We start from the raw sequence: 19093 nt of genomic DNA, 5'->3' as shown, positions 1-19093 counted from the left end.
TGGAGGTCAGGAGATCCTTTTAGAGGTTAATTACCGTGGGTCCACATCAGTTTTATTCCCACCCATAAATCAGTACAAATACTGTAAAATGCACCAAATGCAAACTGAGGTGATACGATGCTCTGTTTGAAAAGCATTGGGAGGAAGTTCACAAGTTTACAAATTATAGGAATAGAATTAGGCCATTTGGCCAATCGAATCCACTCCGCCATTCAATCATGGCTGGTCTCTGCCTCCTAATCCCATTTTCCTGCCTTCTCCCCATAACCCTTGACACCCGTTCTAATCAAGAATTAGTCGATCTCTGCCTTAAAAACATCCACTGACATAACCATATAACAATTAAAGCACGGAAAACAGGCCATCTCGGCCCTTCAAGCCCGTACCGAACACTTATTTTCCCCTAGTCCCATCTACCTGCACTCAGACCATAACCCTCCATTCCTTTCCCGTCCATATACCTATCCAATTTATTTTTAAATTATAAAATCGAACCTGCCTCCACTCTCTGAGTAAAGTGGTAGCTGTGTGGAATGAGCTTCCAGTGGAAGTGGTGGAGGCAGGTTCGATTTTATCATTTAAAAATAAATGACTTCGAAATGACTTCGCAACCACAGCCCTCTGTTGCAATGAATTCCACAGATTAACTACCTTCTGAATAAAGAAGATCAGTATTTTTAGTGGATAATGACATTTACTGCACTGCCAGGAGATATGTAGAGTGGAAGGAGTGTATGGTCACAATGTGAAAACTTTCTGGGGAAGCTCACGACCAAGCCTGCCTCCTCCACCCATCACGATACACCTGGGGTCTGAGGCCTGGGATCTGTCCATGATACGCTCCGATACAAAGCAGCTCACGCTCCCATTGCAACCAGCATCAATAATTACCAATCTCTCCCTTTACAACAGAATCTCAATGTGTCATTCCAAGGATGTGGTATGGACTCCATCACAGTCCGGGTGATGGACAGTGACTCCATCAGCCAAGTAAAGGAGAAGATTCTGGAAGGTTTTTACAAGAATGTTCCATTTTCCCAGTGGCCGAGGGTGGAAGATGTGGACCTGGGTATGTGCTTTACCGCCGAGAGGCCTTGATATGTAAACGGGGTTTGACATGGAATGACAACTCTCAGGGTGGTAATCACCACAACAAAGGCAGCCATTGCTCAGCCTGCAGCTGGTTATCTGACACCCACGACTGGCTGGCCAGGTGTAACCATGCACTGAGAGAGCGAGGTCCTGGCAACTGGGCCCACTCCTGGGTTTAGCCCAGGATCTGCGACCAAAGGTCTGGGCTGGGCTGAGCTTATCCTGAGAGTGATGGTCAGGCATTGTCAAGGTCATGGACTGGACCAAGTGCAGTGTGTTATGTGATGACAATATGGCTTTGGGTGCTGCTGCAACAATAATGGGAGTGACGCGGGGTTATAGAGTACGTCATAGTGCGTGCAGTGTGTGTGCACTGAGGACAAGGCTGAGAAATTCTTAACCGTTTACCACAACAAGTGCCAGGTGTATGATCCATCTTCCTTCTGCGAACTCCATCTTTATAGAGCAATCTTCAGCCAATTCCATTCACTCTGTGATGTCAGCTTAGAGCACTGGATACAACAAAAGCTCCTGGATGAGGTGAAATCCAGCTGCATTACTGCAGAGCTAGTTGGAACTCCAGACAAGATGTTCCAGTATTGGTATGGCACAAGCATCTACCAGTGTGGAAGATTGCCCAGGTATATCCTGTTTGCATAAAGCAGGATAAGGCCAATGAATCCATTCATGATGCAGCTCGAAAGTACTTTGGTTAGACCACATTTGGAGTATTGCATGCAGTTGTGGCCTCCGCATTACAGGAAAGATGTGGAGGCTTTGGAGTGGGTGCAGAGGAGGTTGAGCAGAATGGGTTAGAGGGTTTCAGCTACAGGGAGGTCTAAATCTCTAGGTCTAGGTCTAGGTCTCTAGGTCCCTGGAACTCTCTCGGCACCAGCATTTTGGGAGCAACTTCACCACACAGACTGTAATGTGCAATTGGCTAGGCACATATAGCATACAATCAGGAAAGTGGCCATCTTATTGTAAAGAGGTAAGAATGAGTGGGGTTATGGGGAGGATTACAGAACATGGTTGTAGTTTGGAGGTCAATCATTCCTGCCCCAGGACATCATTGCAGGGGTTCCTCCGGCAGACCTGGCTCCAACCATCTTCAGCTGCTCCATCAATGATTCCATCATATGGCCAGAAATGTGAATATTCACTGATTACTGTATAATGTTCAATTCCATTGACAACTCGCTGGTAAATAAACCAGTCTGCATACAGCAAGACCAAGACAATATTCATGTATGGGTTGATAAGTGGCAAATGGGATTTGTGCACGGATTTGCCAGGCAATGACAAACACACACAACAATGACACTATTTGCTTCTCTTGACATTCATTGATACCTCCATCTACAAGTCCCCACCATCCTGAGCGTTATATTTCACCAGAAACTTGATTGGACTAGTCACATATACACTATGGCTGCAGGAACAAGTCAGAGGCTGGGTGACCTGCGATGAGTGACACACCTCCTGATACTTTCTACCATCAAGGCACAAGCGATAGATAACCAACAGCACTTTCCAAACCACTGACCTCTATACCAATAAGTGGAAGGGCAATGGGTGAATGGGAATACCCACAGGCTCTTCTCCAAGGGACACACTATCCCCATGTGGAAAAATGTCATCTTGTCACTAGGTCTAAAACCTGAAATCCCATGCCCCACAGCACTCAGAATACTTTCACCAGGACAGTAGCTGTTCAAGAGGCACCACCATCTCAAGGGTAACCGTCCACTGGGGAGCAATAAAAGCTGACCAGCGCTTAGAACCTGAATAAAGAAAATTAATTTTACAGCAAAGAGTGACTGGATAAAGTGTTTAGATTCAACAGTGGCCATGCTTTGTTCTGACCTTGTGTCTGTCATTGACAGAGTGGTTTGCATCGAGTGGTGACAGCCGAATTCTGCGAGACTTGGACAACACTTCCGTTGCCGAGGATGGTCGTAAAAAGCTCAACACCGTGGCACATTGCAAGGTAAGGAGCAGCAGAGCGGCACAGTCCAGCAAAACCCTGCCAGCAGGCTGCTTGCTGACTCCCAGACGGGCAACCACAGGCCTTGTCACACACGGTACCAGACCCCACCACAGACAACAGAGCAACGTGCCATCCTCATCCTCCTCGCCAGTCACTGTGGCCCATCGCAAGTTAAACTACCATCATCCCGTTGATTCCTATCCTAGCATCCACCATCCACTGACCACCATCCCCCACTGATTCTCATCCCACTGATCACAGTTTCACTGATCACTCCTCCCACTCATCACCCGGACCACTGACCAACACCTCCCACTGCCCACCCTCCTTCCCACTGTCCACCCATCCACTGCCCACCCATCCACTGCCCACCCTTCCACTGCCCACCCATCCACTGCCCACCCATCCACTGTCCACCCATCCACTGCCCACCCATCCACTGCCCACCCATCCACTGCCCACCCATCCACTGCCCACCCATCCACTGCCCACCCATCCACTGCCCACCCATCCACTGCCCACCCATCCACTGACCACCCTCCCACTGATCATCGTCCCCACTTTTCACCCAGTCCCATGGATCACTCAGTCCCATTGACACTTTACCACTGAATCCACTGACCAATGCCTCCCATTACCACACAGTCCCATTGACCACTCAGTTCCACAAACCCACTGACCCTTCTGTCCAAACTGACCCCTCACCCCCTTGTCCCACTGAACCCCCTTGTCCGACTGACCCAGTCTCCCTGACCCCAGTCCTTCTAGTTCCCCTGATCCTCCGGTCGCACTGACCACTCCACCCCACTGACCCGTCTTCCATCCCTGTTCCACTGACAACCGGCACTACCGAATCTCCACTATCCTACTGACACCCAGTCCCCCCCCCCCCCCCCATTCATTCCTGGTCTCACTGACCCTGCACATCTCACTGATTCCCCCACCCGTGGTTACACAGACTCCAGTTACCGTTGCTCTTCCAGTGGCAGATGTATCTCTGTTTGGCTCCCACCCCAAGACCTCACGGCCACTCCAATACGTCTTGCATTCTTCAGCTGCTAATAAAATTCTATTCACCAAAAGGTTCAAACTGCTTTATAACGCTTCGGTGAGTGTATTGAAATGAAAGTGAGAGTGTGGGATGTCCATAAATGTTGGAGAATGGAAAGGATAACGTGTCCTGCCAGAGGCTGCTTGAATTTGGTTCCATGACATTTGACAACATTGATTTATGAATGTACAATGATGCAGGTTCCGGATGGAGCCTCATTGGCGATGAGCTTGAAGGACCAGAGAGACGGCACATTGGGACGAGGTATGTTTCACCAAACAGAATGGATTAACTGGCAATATAGACCGATATGGAATGGTATTAAAGACCTCTGAGCAGCACTCAAATACGAATGCTGGTTTAGCCAACACTTCACAAACTGAATGATGGTTTTGGACAACATTGATTTCAACAACAGTCTATAAACGGTTCAGGTGATGACCACCCATTGGACCGGTTCCATTCAACAAAATTGATAATTTGCTGTAATTTATGTTAATATCAGCTTTACTATCGGAGTTGAGGATAGAAGCAGTTAAGGTCCAGAGTGGCCATGATTGCATTGAATTGGTTCACTGTCCCTATAACCTGCATTCTGGGTTAGATAAGAGTTAGTTAAGTTCTGGGCTCAGAATTAATCAGGTGCACAGTGATATCCAGGTAGCAGGTGAACAGCCTCAGCCAGCAATGTGCAGTCCAGGCGTATCCCAATGGCACATGTGGTCAGGGACGTTTCTTCACCCCTGCACAGTAACGGCTCTCCACACTGATAACTGTTGGCGTTGGAGTGGTGGTGCCTTCGAGTGTGGCAGCCTCGCCAGCAGCTGTTCGTCCTTTCATCCTTTTTTCATTTTTAGTCTGTCTAAAAGTTTTGTTTTGGAGGACTTATAGTCTTTTTATGGGGGGGGAAGGGGGAAACTGTTTTTCGCAGTCACTACCTGTTCGAGGATGCGTCTTTCCTCCGAGCCTCATCTTCCCCCGCTCCTCGCGGCCTACCATCTGGATTGGCGTGGCCTTTCTTGCCGGAGACCGGCCAGAGCTTCAGCAGCGGCGCAGCACTGAAGTACCATCGCGGAGCGGGCGATGCCTTATAGGGATCGCCGTGTGGGAGCTCCGGAGTGCTGGGCTTGCCGACTTTAACATAGTGGAGCTGTGGTCTGCGGAGCCTCCAGCCACGGGCGGCGCTGACTTTAACATCGCGGAGCCTGGGATCTTTCGCCGAGGATCGCCAGTGTTGGTGCTTCGCCCAGCTCAGCCTGTGGACTTCGAGAGCCGCGGTCTCCGGTAGGAAGTGGCTGATTCAGAAACTCCAAGCCGCTGAGAGTGTTCTTCCGTTCTGACGCCGGAGCTTAATCAAGCCGGGAGAGAGCCTGAAACATCGGGCCGCCGTTGCGGCGACTGCGGTGACCACGGGTGAACAAGAGGAAGAAGACTGTACTTTGTTGCCTTCCCTCACAGTGGGAAACGTTGATTCTGCTGTGGGGGGATGTTTTCATGTTTTATGTTAAAGTCTATAGTGTTGTGTTCATCTTATTAGTGTGCTGCATGGTAACTCAAATCTCACTGCACCGATTGGTGTATGTGACAATAAATGTCCTTTGTCCTTTTACTGGGTCCGATTCAAACATACTCAATTGTCTTACAGTGAAGGACTTGGACACTGACAAATACTTCCATTTGGTGAGTACTCTTATTTTTCTTTGGGTTTAGGTTTATTATTGCCACATGTAGCAGGGTACAATGAAAAGCTTTGTTTTGCATGTTTTCCGATCAGATTCAAGAGTGTTTAATTGTCATATGTACCGAAACGCAGCAATGAAATTCTTATTTGCAGCAGCACAACAGATATGTAAACACAGTATTCAATCGATAACATAATAAACAAACAAAAAAGTTTAATAAATTAAAAAAATATATTAGTGCAAAGCAAAACCAAAGCCCAAAGTTCCTAGACATTGTGTAGTTCAAAGTTTGGTTTGAAGTGTTCAATAGCCTGATGGTTATTGGGAAGAAGCTGTTCCTGAACCTGGAGGTCATGGTTTTCAGACTCCTATGTTTTCTTTGCAATGGCAATGAGAGCATGGCCAGGGTGGTGTGGGTCTTTGATGATGCTGGCTGCCTTTTTGAGGCAACGCCTCCTATAGATCCCGTCGATGGTGGGGAGGTCAGCACCCACAATGGACAAGACAGTGTCCATCACATTTTGTAAACCCTTTCATTCCTGGGCGTTTGAGTTGCCAAACCAGGCCATGATGCAACTGTTCTCTACCATACACCTGTGCAAGTTCAATAGAGTATTCATCGACATACCAAATCTTCTGAGGAAGTAGAGGTATTGATGGGCTTTCTTTATGATTGCATCAATGTACTGGATCGAGGACAGATCTTCAGTGATATGAACGTCCAGGAACTTGAAGTTATCCATAGGCAGCATCTGTGGAAGGAAAATAAAATCGATGTTTTGGGTCGGGAACCTTCTTCACGATTACTAGGGAGCCCCCCTGCCAGAGGTCATCTGTTACCAGCCCTGATTTGTCCTGGTTTTTTTTTCACTTCCAGTTTATTTACCCACTCTCTCTACAATCAGTCTGAAGATGCACCCCCACCCAAAACGTCACCTATCCATTTTCTTCAAAGATGCTGCCTGACTCGCTGAGTTACACCAGCATTTTGTATCTAACATAATAATATGTTGCATCTTATTCCCTTTCTTTGTAAATCCTTCCCTTTATATTGCAAGATTAAATCATGCCCAAACTCCCAAATCTTCCTTCATCCCAAAGAACAATAGTCCCATTTCAGTTCAGTGGAGTTCATCTTTCTGGAACATGTACTAATCATGTTGTTTTCTCCACACCAGATGCTTCCAAATGACGATCTGGCTGATAACAGCCGCTCACACAAGCACAGCCAACGGAAGAAGGTTTTGCCAGAGATTTACCTGACTCGACTTCTCTCCACCAAGGTGAGGAGTTTGTGTTGTGGATTGCCACTGGAATCCCGGAGCATGGGAAGTGCAGCGGGATATCAGCTCTCCCCAGCTTAGTGATGCATCTGTCTTTGTGTACACCTACTTATATTGTGCACGTACATGTACTTGAACAATCCCGCAGTTCTGCTCTCGCTCTCCCTCTTCCCAGATGGTTCAAGGTTAATGCTCTGCTGGTCCTCACCCTTCACCCCACCAACCTCTGCTTCTAACATATCATTCTCTGACCTTTCTGCCACTTTCAATGTGATCCCCAACACCAGTCACATTATCCAGAGATTGCCCGGAAGTATATACAATTATGAGAGGCATAGATAGGGTAGACTGTCAGAATCTCAAATACTAGAGGGCAAAGCTTTAAGGTGAGAGGTGCAATCTATAAAGGATATGGGTGGGACAGGTTCTTTACACAGGGTAGTGAGTGTCTGAAATGTGCTTCTGGGGGTGGTGGTGTAGGCAGATATGATTGTGGCCTTTATCAGTCTTTTGGAGACATTTAAGAGACTTTTGGATTGGCCCATGGAAATGCAATCAATGGATTGATATGGAATATGTGCAGGCAGGTAAGAGTTGGTCTTAGCATCATATTTGGTGCAGACATTGTGGGTCGAAGGGCCGGTTCCTGTGCTGTACTCTTCTATGTCTCCATTCTCACACTTTTCTACCCTCTGCAGAGACCACTCAGGGTAATACAACTTCAAAACAGGCCTCTGCCCAACTTGCCCACACCGACCAACATGCCCCATCTACACGAGTCCAACTCGCCTGTATTTGGCCCATTTCCCTCCAAACCCATCCTATCCATGTACCTGTCTAAATGTTTCTTAAATAGTACCTACACTCCCGTCAAACACAAACTGAAGGAACAGCACCTATATTCCGCTTGGGTAGCCTCTAACACTATGGTATGAACATTGGATTCTCCAATTTTAGTTTAGTTTAGAGATGCAGCTTGGAAACAGGCCCATCGGCCGACCAAGTCCACACCGACCATTGATCACCCATGCACTTGATTTCTATGCATCTTACTTTTGCATCCATTCCCTACACACTCAGGGCAATTTTAGAGAGGACAATTAACCTCCAAACCCACACGTCTTTGGGATGTGGGAAGAAACGGGAGCACCCGGAGGAAACCCACTCAGTCACAGGGAGAATGTGCAAACACCACACAGACAGCATCTGAGGTTTGGATCAAACCTGGGTCTCTGTTGCTGTGAGGCAGCAGCTCTACCAGTTGCCCCATTGTGCTGCCCGTAAAGTAACACTTAAATTGAGGTACTCGAAGACTGACGGTGGCAAATTTTGTACCTTTATTTAAAGAGGGACTATCACAACGTTTAAGAAATAGTTATACAGGTACATGGATAGGACTGGTTTGGAGGGATATGGGCCAAACGCAGGCTGGGGAGACTAATGTAGGACGGTGTGGGCAAGTTGGGCCGAACGGCCTGATTCCACGATTTATGACCAGTAGCCCTGCAATACCCCCTGCATCCCCTTCTCCATCCAACAATACGCCAACACTACTACATCTGTAGTCCAGTAATTCCCCCATGCCCTACCTACCAATACTCACCTGCACCACTCACTCCCTTGGACTTCTTGCTCTCTGTGCTTTTCCCCCAAAACATTTACTTATCCTCATTGTCTGGTGTGATCCTTTCCCCTTCTTGTTCCAGGGCACGCTGCAGAAGTTCCTGGATGATTTGTTCTGTGCGGTGCTTAGTATCCACACCGTGAAACCTCCCTTTGCAGTGAAATATTTCTTTGATTTCCTGGAGGAGCAAGCTGAGAAACGGGGCACTTCTGACCCAGACACCCTTCACATCTGGAAAACAAACAGGTGAGCCTTCGGCCCAGGAGGTTGTAGTGTTTAATAGCCTGATGGGTGGAGGGAAGAAGCTGCTCCTGAATCTTGACATTACAGTTTTCCAACTCCTATCTCTTCCTCCCAATGGCAGGAGTGAATGAGAACGTGGCCAGGGTGGTGTGGGTCTCTGATGATCCCGCCTGCCTCTGAGGCAGTTATTCATGTAGATCCCTTCAATGGTGGGGAGGTTAGTACCTGTGTTGGACTGGGCTCTGAAGAAGGGTTTCAGCCCGAAACGTTGTCTATTTCCTTCGCTCCATGGATGCTGCTGCACCCACTGAGTTTCTCCAGCATTTTTGTGTATCTTGGACTAGGCAATGTTCAGCACTTTTTGCAACCTTCTTCGTTCTTGGGCGTTCGAGATGCCGAATCAGTCCATGATGCAACCAGTCAACATGCTCTCTACTGTACACCTGTAGAAATTGAAGAGAGTATTCACTGAGAGTATGTCATTTATCCTCTCATGATTTTATGTACCTCTGAGTTCTTCCCTCAGTGTCGTATGCTCCAAGGAATAAAGTCCTAACCTCTCCGTATATCTCAGTCCATCGGGTCCTGACAATATCCGTGTAAATCGTTCTGCACTCTTTCCATCTTAAGGGTTTTTTTTTTTTTGCAGCAAGTTGACCAAAACTGAACATAGTACTCCATGTACAATAGACAATAGGTGCAGGATTATGCCATTCGGCCCTTCGAGCCAGTACCACCATTCAATGTGAACAATGGCTGATCATCCACAATCAGTACCCCGTTCCCACCTTCTCCCCATATCCCCCGACTCCGCTATCTATAAGAACCCTATCTAGCTCTCTCTTGAAAGTATCCAGAGAACCGGCCTCCACCGCCCTCCGAGGCAGAGAATTCCACACTCACAACTCTTTGTGAAAACGTGGTTCCTCATCTCCGTTCTAAATGCCTTACTCCTTATTCTTAAACTGTGGCCCCTGGTTCTGGACTCCCCCAACATCGGGAACGTGTTTCCTGCCTCTGGCGTGTCCAAACCCTTAATAATCTTATATTTCAATAAGATCCTCTCTCATTCTTCCAAATTCCAGAGTATACAAGCCGCTTTCCAGCCGCTCCATTCTCTCAGCATATATCAGTCCCACCATCCTGGGAATTAACCTTGTGAACCTACGCTGCACTCCCTCAATAGCAAGAATGTCCTTCCTCAAATTAGGGGACCAAAACTGCACACAATACACCAGGTGTGGTCTCATTTGGGCCCTGTACACTGCAGAAGGACCTCTTTGCTCCTATACTCAACTCATCTTGTTATGAAGTCCAACATGCCATTCGCTTTCTTCACTGCCTACTGTACCTGCACGCTTACTTTCATTGGCTGATGAACAAGGACCCCCCAGATCCCGTTGTAGTTCCCCTTTTCCCAACTTGACACCATTTAGATAATAATCTGCCCTCCTGTTTTTGGTACTAAAGTGGATAACCTCACATTTATCCACATTAAACTGCATCTGCCCACTCACCATCTTGTGCAACACCAACATAATGACCCAACTTCTATGCTCAATTCCTGTGCTGTACTGTGTGCTACATTCTATGTACTCCCCAGAGATCTACTATTCACTGTGAAAATCTTAATCTGTTTTAAATACCTAGAATCACCTTTTTCCTTGCTCTTGTTCTCAGGTGATTTGTAGAGACTCTTTCATGAGGCCTGTGTGATTTTTTTTCCTCTTGAAATGTTGTTCCAATATTTTCCCTGCCAACACCAGCCTGCTTGACCTAGGCCGAGGCTTGGCTGCAAAGTCAGCACCAAGGCTGTGAGCAATGGATCTTTTCGTTGTGTGTGTGTGTGTGTGTGTGTGTCTGTGTGTGTGTGTGTGTGTGCGTGCGTGCGCGCTGGAGTAAGTTGCCTGTCCTCAAAACACTGCCGACATGATGTCTGATATTTCCTCTTCCAGCTTACCTCTACGCTTCTGGGTGAATATCCTAAAGAATCCTCAGTTTGTGTTTGACATCGAGAAGACGGACCATATGGATGCCTGTCTGTCAGTGATAGCCCAGGCCTTCATCGACGCCTGTTCCATCTCGGACCTGCAGCTGGGAAAGGTACAATTTTCGATTAACAGTCCCAGCGGGGAGGCACAAATCTAGTTTATATGCCAGGTTGGTTTGCAGATAAAATAACAGATCTCAAGAGTGAGTAACAACATGTAAGGAGATCATCTGGTCCATCGGACCTGTTCTAGCTCCTAATGAAATATTAGTGCCACTCCCCCATTCACTGCAAATTCTTTAATTTCAATGTGTAGTCTACTCCCTGTTGATGCTATATTTTAATCTGCCTTCACTACTCCCCCACCAATGCATCAATCACTCACCACAAAAACAAATTCTGTATGTCAGTGTTAGTTTTTTTGCCAAACGCCTTTGTTCAACGGCCCTCAATTGCTGAACCCTACACCAAAGGGAGCAACTTTTTTCTGTTCGCCCTGTCAAATCCCTTTAAATCCCTGTTTCAGGAATCTGCACATCCTCCTCTATTCCAGGGAGTACAACATAGAAACAAGGAATTGCAGATGCTGGTTTATAAGAAGACGCATGGTGCTGGAGTAACTGCGGATCAGGCAGCATCATTGGAGGATATAGATAGGTGACGTTTCACGTCAGGACCCACCAAGGGGAACTTCACTGCACACGTCCCTCTAGTCTAAAACACAATTCCACTTCCAATCTATGTTTACTATCTGTATTACTGATCCAATTGTCTATCCATGGCCTTCCATCTTCACAACAAAGCTACAATATGGCATCATATCAAATATAATCTGCAAGTCAGTGTACAACACTTTTCACTCAACCATCCTCCCTGTTCCTTCATAAAATCATATCATTAGTTTGACACAATTTGCATGTAACGGTACGATACTAGCTTTCTCTAATCGAGAAGTCAAGAAAGAGTGTTTTATTGTCATGTGTCCCAGATAGAACAATGAAATTCTTACTTGCTGCAGCACAACAGAATATCAAAAAACAAACGATAGTAGTGCAATAATAATAATAATAATAATAATCTATTGTAGTTCAGAGCTTATTTGAGGTTGTAGTGTTTAGTAGCCTGATGGCTGTGGGGAAGTAGCTGTTCCTGAACCAGGACGTTAGAGTTTTCAGGCTCTTGTACATTGTTTCCTATGGCAGGGGAGAAATGAGTGTGTATCCAAGATGGTGTGGGTCTCTGATGATGCTGGCTGCCTTTAAATCCGATAAATCCCCTTGATGGTGGGGGCGATCTGAACCGATGATGGACTGGGCAGTGTTCACAACTTTCAGTCTTTTCCGCTTCCAGGCGTTCAAGTAGCTGAACCAGGCCATGATGCAACCAGTCAATATGCTCTCTAATGTACACCTGTAGAAGTTCACTAGAATCCTCTCTGACATACCGAATCTCTAATCTTCCCAGGAAGTAGAGATGCTGATGTCCTTTATTTACCACTGCATCAGTGTCCAGGAAAGATCTTCGGATATATGCTCGTCCAGGAATTTGAGGTTTTTGACTCTCTCCACCATCCCAAAGATATAAACGGGATTGTGGATCCTCATCTTTCCTCTCCCAAAGTCCACATCAGTTAATTGGTTTTACTGATATTGAGAGCCAGGTTGTGCTGGCACCATTTGGACAATCGGTAGATCTCACTTCTATACTCTGACTCATCACCATCTGTAATTTGTCCAACGATGGTGGTGTCGTCGGCGAACTTGAAGATGGTCGCACTGTGTCCGGCTACACAGTCATGAGTATAGAGTGAGTAGAGCAGGGGGCTGAGCACGCAGCTTTGAGATGCTCCCGTACTGATTGCTAATGAGGAAGAAGTATTTCTGCCAATTACAGACAGTGGTCTGTGGATGAGGAAGTCGAGGATCCAATTGTAGAGGGATGCGCAGAGACCCAGTTCCGTGAGCTTGATAACCAGCTTTTTATTTTCTAATGAAAAATATTTATTAAAATATTAAAATATATATAGTACAGTAAAAAACAAAACAGAACCCACCACCATAATAAGCAACAAACGATCAACTATTATACAACTATCTTACACTCCTTGTCGAGGCTGCATTCAACCCCCTGCGGAGCCCAGCGGTCCCGGAAATCCCCCACGGTACCCGTGGGCAGCGCAACGTTTCTCTCTAACCCCACCCGGGCGCGGACGTGACCCCGGAAAAGGGGCAGGCAGCCGGCTCGGGCAGAGCCCTCTTCCATCTGGTGCCGTGACTCGTGGATGGCCAGCTTGGCCAGGCCCAGGAGTAACCCAACCAGGATAGCTTCGGCCCTACCCTCTCCCCTACGCACAGGGTGTCCAAAGATGAGGATGGTGGGTGTGAAGTGCAGCCAGAAGGCAAGGAGCAGCCCCTTTAGATAATGGAACAGGGGCTGCAGCCTCACGCACTCCATGTACACGTGGTACACAGACTCTTCCAGCCCGCAACAGTGGCAGGCGGCTGGCGAGTCTGTGAACCGCGAGAGAAACAGGTTGCAGGGAACTCATTGGTGCAGTAGCCTCCACCCCAGGTCCCCGATGTAGAGGGGGAGAATCCCTGTGTAGAGGGACACCCACCGTGGGGGAGGGGGGACCTTCGCGACCGGAAGGCAACACCGACCGCCACTTGGTGTCCGGACGGTGGACCAGGGTGAGGAACTGCAGGGTGTGGAGGAGGAGCCCGTACAGGAGACACTTCCCTGCATCTCGGAGGAGGATGAAGGGTGTGGAGGAAAGGTGGCTCAAATTGTGTGGGACCGGCTCCCGGGAAGGATTACGGTGCCTGGGTCAGACGAGTACTTCCGGCTGAGCTTAGCCGCAAGTACTCTACATGTTTGAGCTCCCCCCGCCCCCGGATAACCGGTGGGGTGGGACAAGGGCTGGCTGCTCTCATGCCCGGTCGACGGCAACCAGGTTCCAGGCTCTCAACAAGTCCCAGTAGAAGCCAGGCATCCCCAGCAGGAAAGCACGGCTGATGCCCACCATCGGGATCCGCGTACCACCTTGAAGGCAGCGTTGAAAAAAGTGCGTCACCAGCACGTGCCACCTGGTAACTAGCTTAGAGGGAATGATGGTATTGATCGCCGAGCTGTAGTCTATAAACAACAACCTGACGCAAGTGTTTTTATTGTCCAAGTGGTCCAATGTGGAGTGGAGATCCGTTGAGATTGTATCCTCCTTTGACCTGTTGTGATGGTAGGCGAACTGTAATGGGTTGAGGTTCTTGTTGAGGTGGGAGTTGATATGCACCATAACCACCTCTCAAAGCACTTCACCACCACAGACGTTCGTGCCACTGGTCGATAGTTGTTGAGACACGTCACCTTACCTTTCCTGGGCACCGGTATTATTGATGCCCTCTTAATGCAAGAGGGAACCTCAGACCTCAATATTGAGAGGTTGAAAATGTCCACAAAAACGCCAGCCAGTTGGTCTGCACAGGTTTTGAGAACTCTACCAGGTCATCACATCACATCTACCCACAGGCTGCTAATTCTGTCCCTGATTATTGTTTCTTTCCCAAACACCAAGTTTCAACTGTAATTATTTGGTTTGTCCCTACATATTTTAAGTAAGGGTGTATTGTTTTCACGATTCCAATCCTTGGAAGCCTCCCTTGCATCTATAGATATTCCTCCCTGCTGGATTTATTTTTATGTTTGCCAATATACTTTCTTCTTGCTCTCTCTTACTTCCCCACTGAATACTCTGTAATCATGGTGGTTTTTCCTCGTGTTAACAAACAGGTTTCTTTCAGATTATTTTTTTTCCTAGGCTATTTTACCCTCAAATTTTGGTCATTCCTGGACCTTTAATTTCCTTAGCTTTTTTTTCCTCATGGGAATGGATCTGGATTGCAGCTGAAATATCTCCACCTTATACGCAGTGCATTGCCATATACATTGATTCCAATGTGTCCAAGCCAAACCTGTTCTTGTTCTATTGACTATTTTTACCTTGGTCCATATCCATCTGGACATTTCCTATCCATGTATCTGTCCAAGTATTTTTAAATGTTGTTATTGTACCGGCCTCAACTACTTCCTCTCGCAGCTCATTCCATATACCCACCACCTTCGATGGTTCCAGTTGAATCTCTCTCTCCTCACCTTAAACCCATGTCCTCTAGTTGTGGCTATACTCTTTGGACCTCCCATATTCTCATTTAATTTACTTTTTCCTCTTCTTGCTCTAGTGTTATTTATCTCCCAATCCTTTTGTAACTTTTTCTTTGTCCTTTTTTAAATGCAAGCTCTTGTACAAAAACCTAGAAATTACAGACAGACAGGAGTGATTTACAGACAGTAGTCAAACTTTCCCTTCCTTTGTACATTCATCTCCCATCCCTGTGTCCCTTATTTCCCTTTCACCCCCTCTCTCCTTATCCGACACCATTGCTTTTCCCCTTGGGCCTTTGTCATTTACTCCACCCAAATCACCGCTTCAGCTGCATCCTCTTATCATTTGCCAGGCTTTGTTCCAGCCCTACCTCTCCATTCCAGCTATCTCTCCTCTATACTATCATTCTGAAGAAGGGTCCTGACCCAAAACATTGGCCGTCCATTCCCCCATAGATGTTGCCTGACCTGTTGAGTTCCTCCAATTCTATTTGTTTTGTTCAAGATTAGACTAATGCCAAGATTCCAGCTGTGCTGGGCCTCAGGTGGAGTTTGTGCTCCCATTTTGTGACGAAGCAACAAGCCCAAGCAGTTTGGAGCTCATTGCAGCACATTTAATCATTATGGTATTTCCTCATTATAAACTAGAAGTAGCAGGAGATGGCCAGCAAATCCCTGGCACCAAAACTATGTCCAATCCAACACAGCCTTCAACAGATAGTTTATCGCCCTTGATGAAAGGCCATTTGATGGAGCATTTGATATCCTCGTGTTCTTTTTCTTGCTTCCATTAGGATTCACCAACAAATAAACTCCTGTATGCCAAAGAAATCCCTGAATACAAGAAAGCCGTGCAGAGATATTACAGAGAAATCCAGGAAATGATCACACTGAGTGAACAAGAAATGAATGCTCACCTGGCAGAGGAATCCCGGGTGAGTAATGAGAATGGAATAACAGAACAGCAGGTCACAACACTGTGCAGGAACTAACAAACAGTACTACCGCTGCTCAGCAAGTGTCATTCATTCATCATCATATCGGGATTCAAGCGGGATATTTTTTTCAGTTTTCTCCATGGATAAGTTATGTTAAATAAGAGGATATTTCAGAGCTTGAGAGGAGTAAGCTGCAATTTAACATTTTCATTCATTTCTTTCCAGAAACACCAACATGAGTTTAATACCAATTTTGCATTGGCTGAAATCTATAAGTACGCTAAACGATATCGCAATCAGGTAAGGCCACCGACATTATGTTTCCAAAATGTTTCAACTCTTCAGAATGCACTATTATAGCAAATCAAGTCAAGAAAAAGAGGCAGGCTTGCTCTTTGACAGGCCACCTCATTGACATACATGTCACACACTCACTAAGGCAAGCACTAAGACTCACTCAGTCTGGGACACAAACAGAATCATGCACTTACGAAAACTTTGTCACAGTGACAGATACACATTCACTCCCAGCCATGCACTTCAGTAGTCACCTGTCCACCAGCATATAGAGTTACAAGAAAGCTCCTGCATAAGCCCAGCACCGATTTTGTCAATGATTTATGTTAGATGCATTGGATAAGTTTCCGAAAGACCCTTTGTGAATGTTCAGTGCTGTTGACCGGTCACAGAACAAACTTCAGACTCATGCTCTCTTTCCCCTCTCCCTCCAGGTGATGAATGCCTTGGAATCAAACTCAACGACCAGACGCCTGCAAATGCAACACAAGTTCGAGCAAGTCATCGCACTGATGGAGGACAACATTTATGAGTGTTGTAGCGAAGCATAGCTGGTGAACGTTTACAGAATGAATGACTAGGACCTGCCCTTCCAACACCAAGCCTTCAACAGATAGTTTCTCACCACAACGTGCTGCCCTTTACATGATCCAATGGATTCAGTGGCCCGCAGAGCTTTAACACGCCCAGTCGACTGGTGTGGCAGCATGAGTTAGTGCTGGTATGCTTTCTCAATGCTGGAGGTGGCAAGACTCTTGAGTTTTATGTCTAGGGTTGATTGTGAGCACAGCATATGCTGTCTTGATTAGAGAACATGCAAAGTTCAGCACAGATGTGGGGAGGAATATAAAGTGAGGAAGGGAGGCCCTTTGAACAGGGAGAGGCCATCATGGCACATCCAGCAACTGTGAGCATCCTCTCTGAGTGGTGGAAAAGTTGTGTGATATAATTAGAGAAGACACGGGTGGGAGTGGAGGATATGGTCTTGACCAATACTACTGCTGAGACCACTAGTCATCGGTGGAGGCTTCTTGAAGGAGCATAGGGCACTGTGCAGAGAACCTTAACTCCAAAAGTAGAAAAGGAGATTGGTGCAAAGGTTGGGGAATAGGGTGGCTATCACTGGGGAGCCACATTCTCAGGGGTTCATTCTGACCTTGGGCTTGAATTCAAGGCAGTGATTTGTAAATTAAATTGTTACGTTCATATTGTGCAGTTTGTTTCATCAGCTGACCTGGGGTCTCAAGCCTGCCCGCTGACTGCCATGTCTTGAAATCAAAACTTCCATTTGATGTGCTGTTTTATTTCATAAATAGATCCAATTAAACTCTGCTACTAACCAACCCGGCTACAACCGCATCTCCTGCAATCCCAGCAGTGGGAAGGCTTGTTTAAACCTTGCTGCATTCTTGTGGGAAGAGGATAGGGCAAGGAGCAGGTCAGTTGGTCCCTGCAGAATGGGGCACGAGCTCTGCTGTCAGGAGGACAATTAACCTCCATCCCTCTCCAACAGTCTACATGGCTCTCCAGTAGGGCAGAGGGCTTGTCGCTGACAAAGCCCGAGGCTCCAGTCCAACCTGATCCCTCGGTGGAGCTCGTAGTTTGCAGACTTGCTGAAGCACAGCCAGGCCAGGTTTGGGGAAATACACCAGGCCAGGACATGCCAAAGGTCTGTGGAAAACAGGGTCCAGGTTGCAGGCTGTCAGGTGCCCTCCCTAATTTATCCAATACAGGTATTTATTGAAAAACAAGAGATTTTCTATTTCTGCTAACCTTTACTGACATCACAGATGAACTGGATGTGACGGTAGCGCTGGTGTTGAAGGTGGAGCAGAACTGATGCAATGTTTCCAAGTCAAACATTTTAATCATTATAACAGCACTTTCCTTGGTTAGACTTACTCCCCCAGCTTCCTGTTTTAGGTATAATAGTCATTTGGCTATTTCAAATCACTGGTTCAGCCAGTGGAACATTTTCTGTCCTTGCTTCATGTTAGACGTGTTTGGGGCTAACCCCAATTTTCCCTATGGAAGTATAGACCAGATGAATCAGCTGTAGTAACACTTGCTCTTCTTGGTACCTCTTCCTTTCACTAGGAATACAGCCGACTCGTTAATGCATAAATGAAGCACCAATAAAAAACCTTTATTCTTAGTGACCCTATAGAATCCTTCCATTGTACTAAAGTCAACACATCTTTCTGCTTCTTCAGTGTCACTCGGAGCTACTCTTGCTCAGGGTTTCCCTTATGATCAAGGTAATATTACCAGTGTGTAATGTTCACAAATTAACCCCCAATCACATTGGGAGTAGCATGGCTGTGGGAGCCTTCACCATCCCATCCACTAGTTCACAACCCATCCACTACTCCTAGCATCATACTGCTTCCTATAACCCGCCTACCAGTCCTGGCCATCATTAGTTCCGTGCAACAATAACCATTCATAAGCAGCAAAGAGTAACTATTTATTTTCTGTGGCGAAATTGTGCAAGTACCCAGTAAATAGAGGCCTGACTGAGGTGCTTGCACTTGCACTCAAGAGTTACCTGGAGATATATACACAGATGAATGGGCTTTTGCCTCAGTTGATGGCACCTCTTGCTTTTCAAAGACAAAACAGACGTGTTTCCAATGTACTTGAGAGCAGATGTGTTCATGCAGGGTGTTCTCCTACTGTGTTGATAAAACTGCCTCCATACTCCTTGCCTGCAAAAGATGGCAGGACCCATGCGTGTTCAGAACA

At 46.7% G+C, this 19093-nt stretch overlaps 1 protein-coding gene across 1 annotated transcript in view; it reads left to right on the top strand.

Annotated features, from left to right (window-relative positions):
* Nucleotides 1–17691, top strand: part of plxnd1 (plexin D1) — a 68845-nt gene extending 51154 nt beyond the window's left edge. Inside the window, exons 27-36 of the mRNA XM_033036885.1 lie at nt 913–1069; nt 2979–3082; nt 4334–4397; nt 5779–5813; nt 6994–7098; nt 8805–8968; nt 10921–11068; nt 15908–16048; nt 16277–16351; nt 16783–17691. Coding sequence (XP_032892776.1) covers nt 913–1069; nt 2979–3082; nt 4334–4397; nt 5779–5813; nt 6994–7098; nt 8805–8968; nt 10921–11068; nt 15908–16048; nt 16277–16351; nt 16783–16899 — 1110 coding nt within the window. The 3' untranslated portion in view covers nt 16900–17691. The remainder of the gene's footprint in view (nt 1–912; nt 1070–2978; nt 3083–4333; nt 4398–5778; nt 5814–6993; nt 7099–8804; nt 8969–10920; nt 11069–15907; nt 16049–16276; nt 16352–16782) is intronic.
* Nucleotides 17692–19093: the final 1402 nt, after the last annotated feature.

The sequence above is a fragment of the Amblyraja radiata genome, chromosome 18 (assembly GCF_010909765.2).
Source record: "Amblyraja radiata isolate CabotCenter1 chromosome 18, sAmbRad1.1.pri, whole genome shotgun sequence".
Lineage (NCBI taxonomy): Eukaryota > Metazoa > Chordata > Chondrichthyes > Rajiformes > Rajidae > Amblyraja > Amblyraja radiata.
Note: the sequence above shows the minus strand (reverse complement) of the source record. Positions and strands in the feature narration are given on the sequence as shown.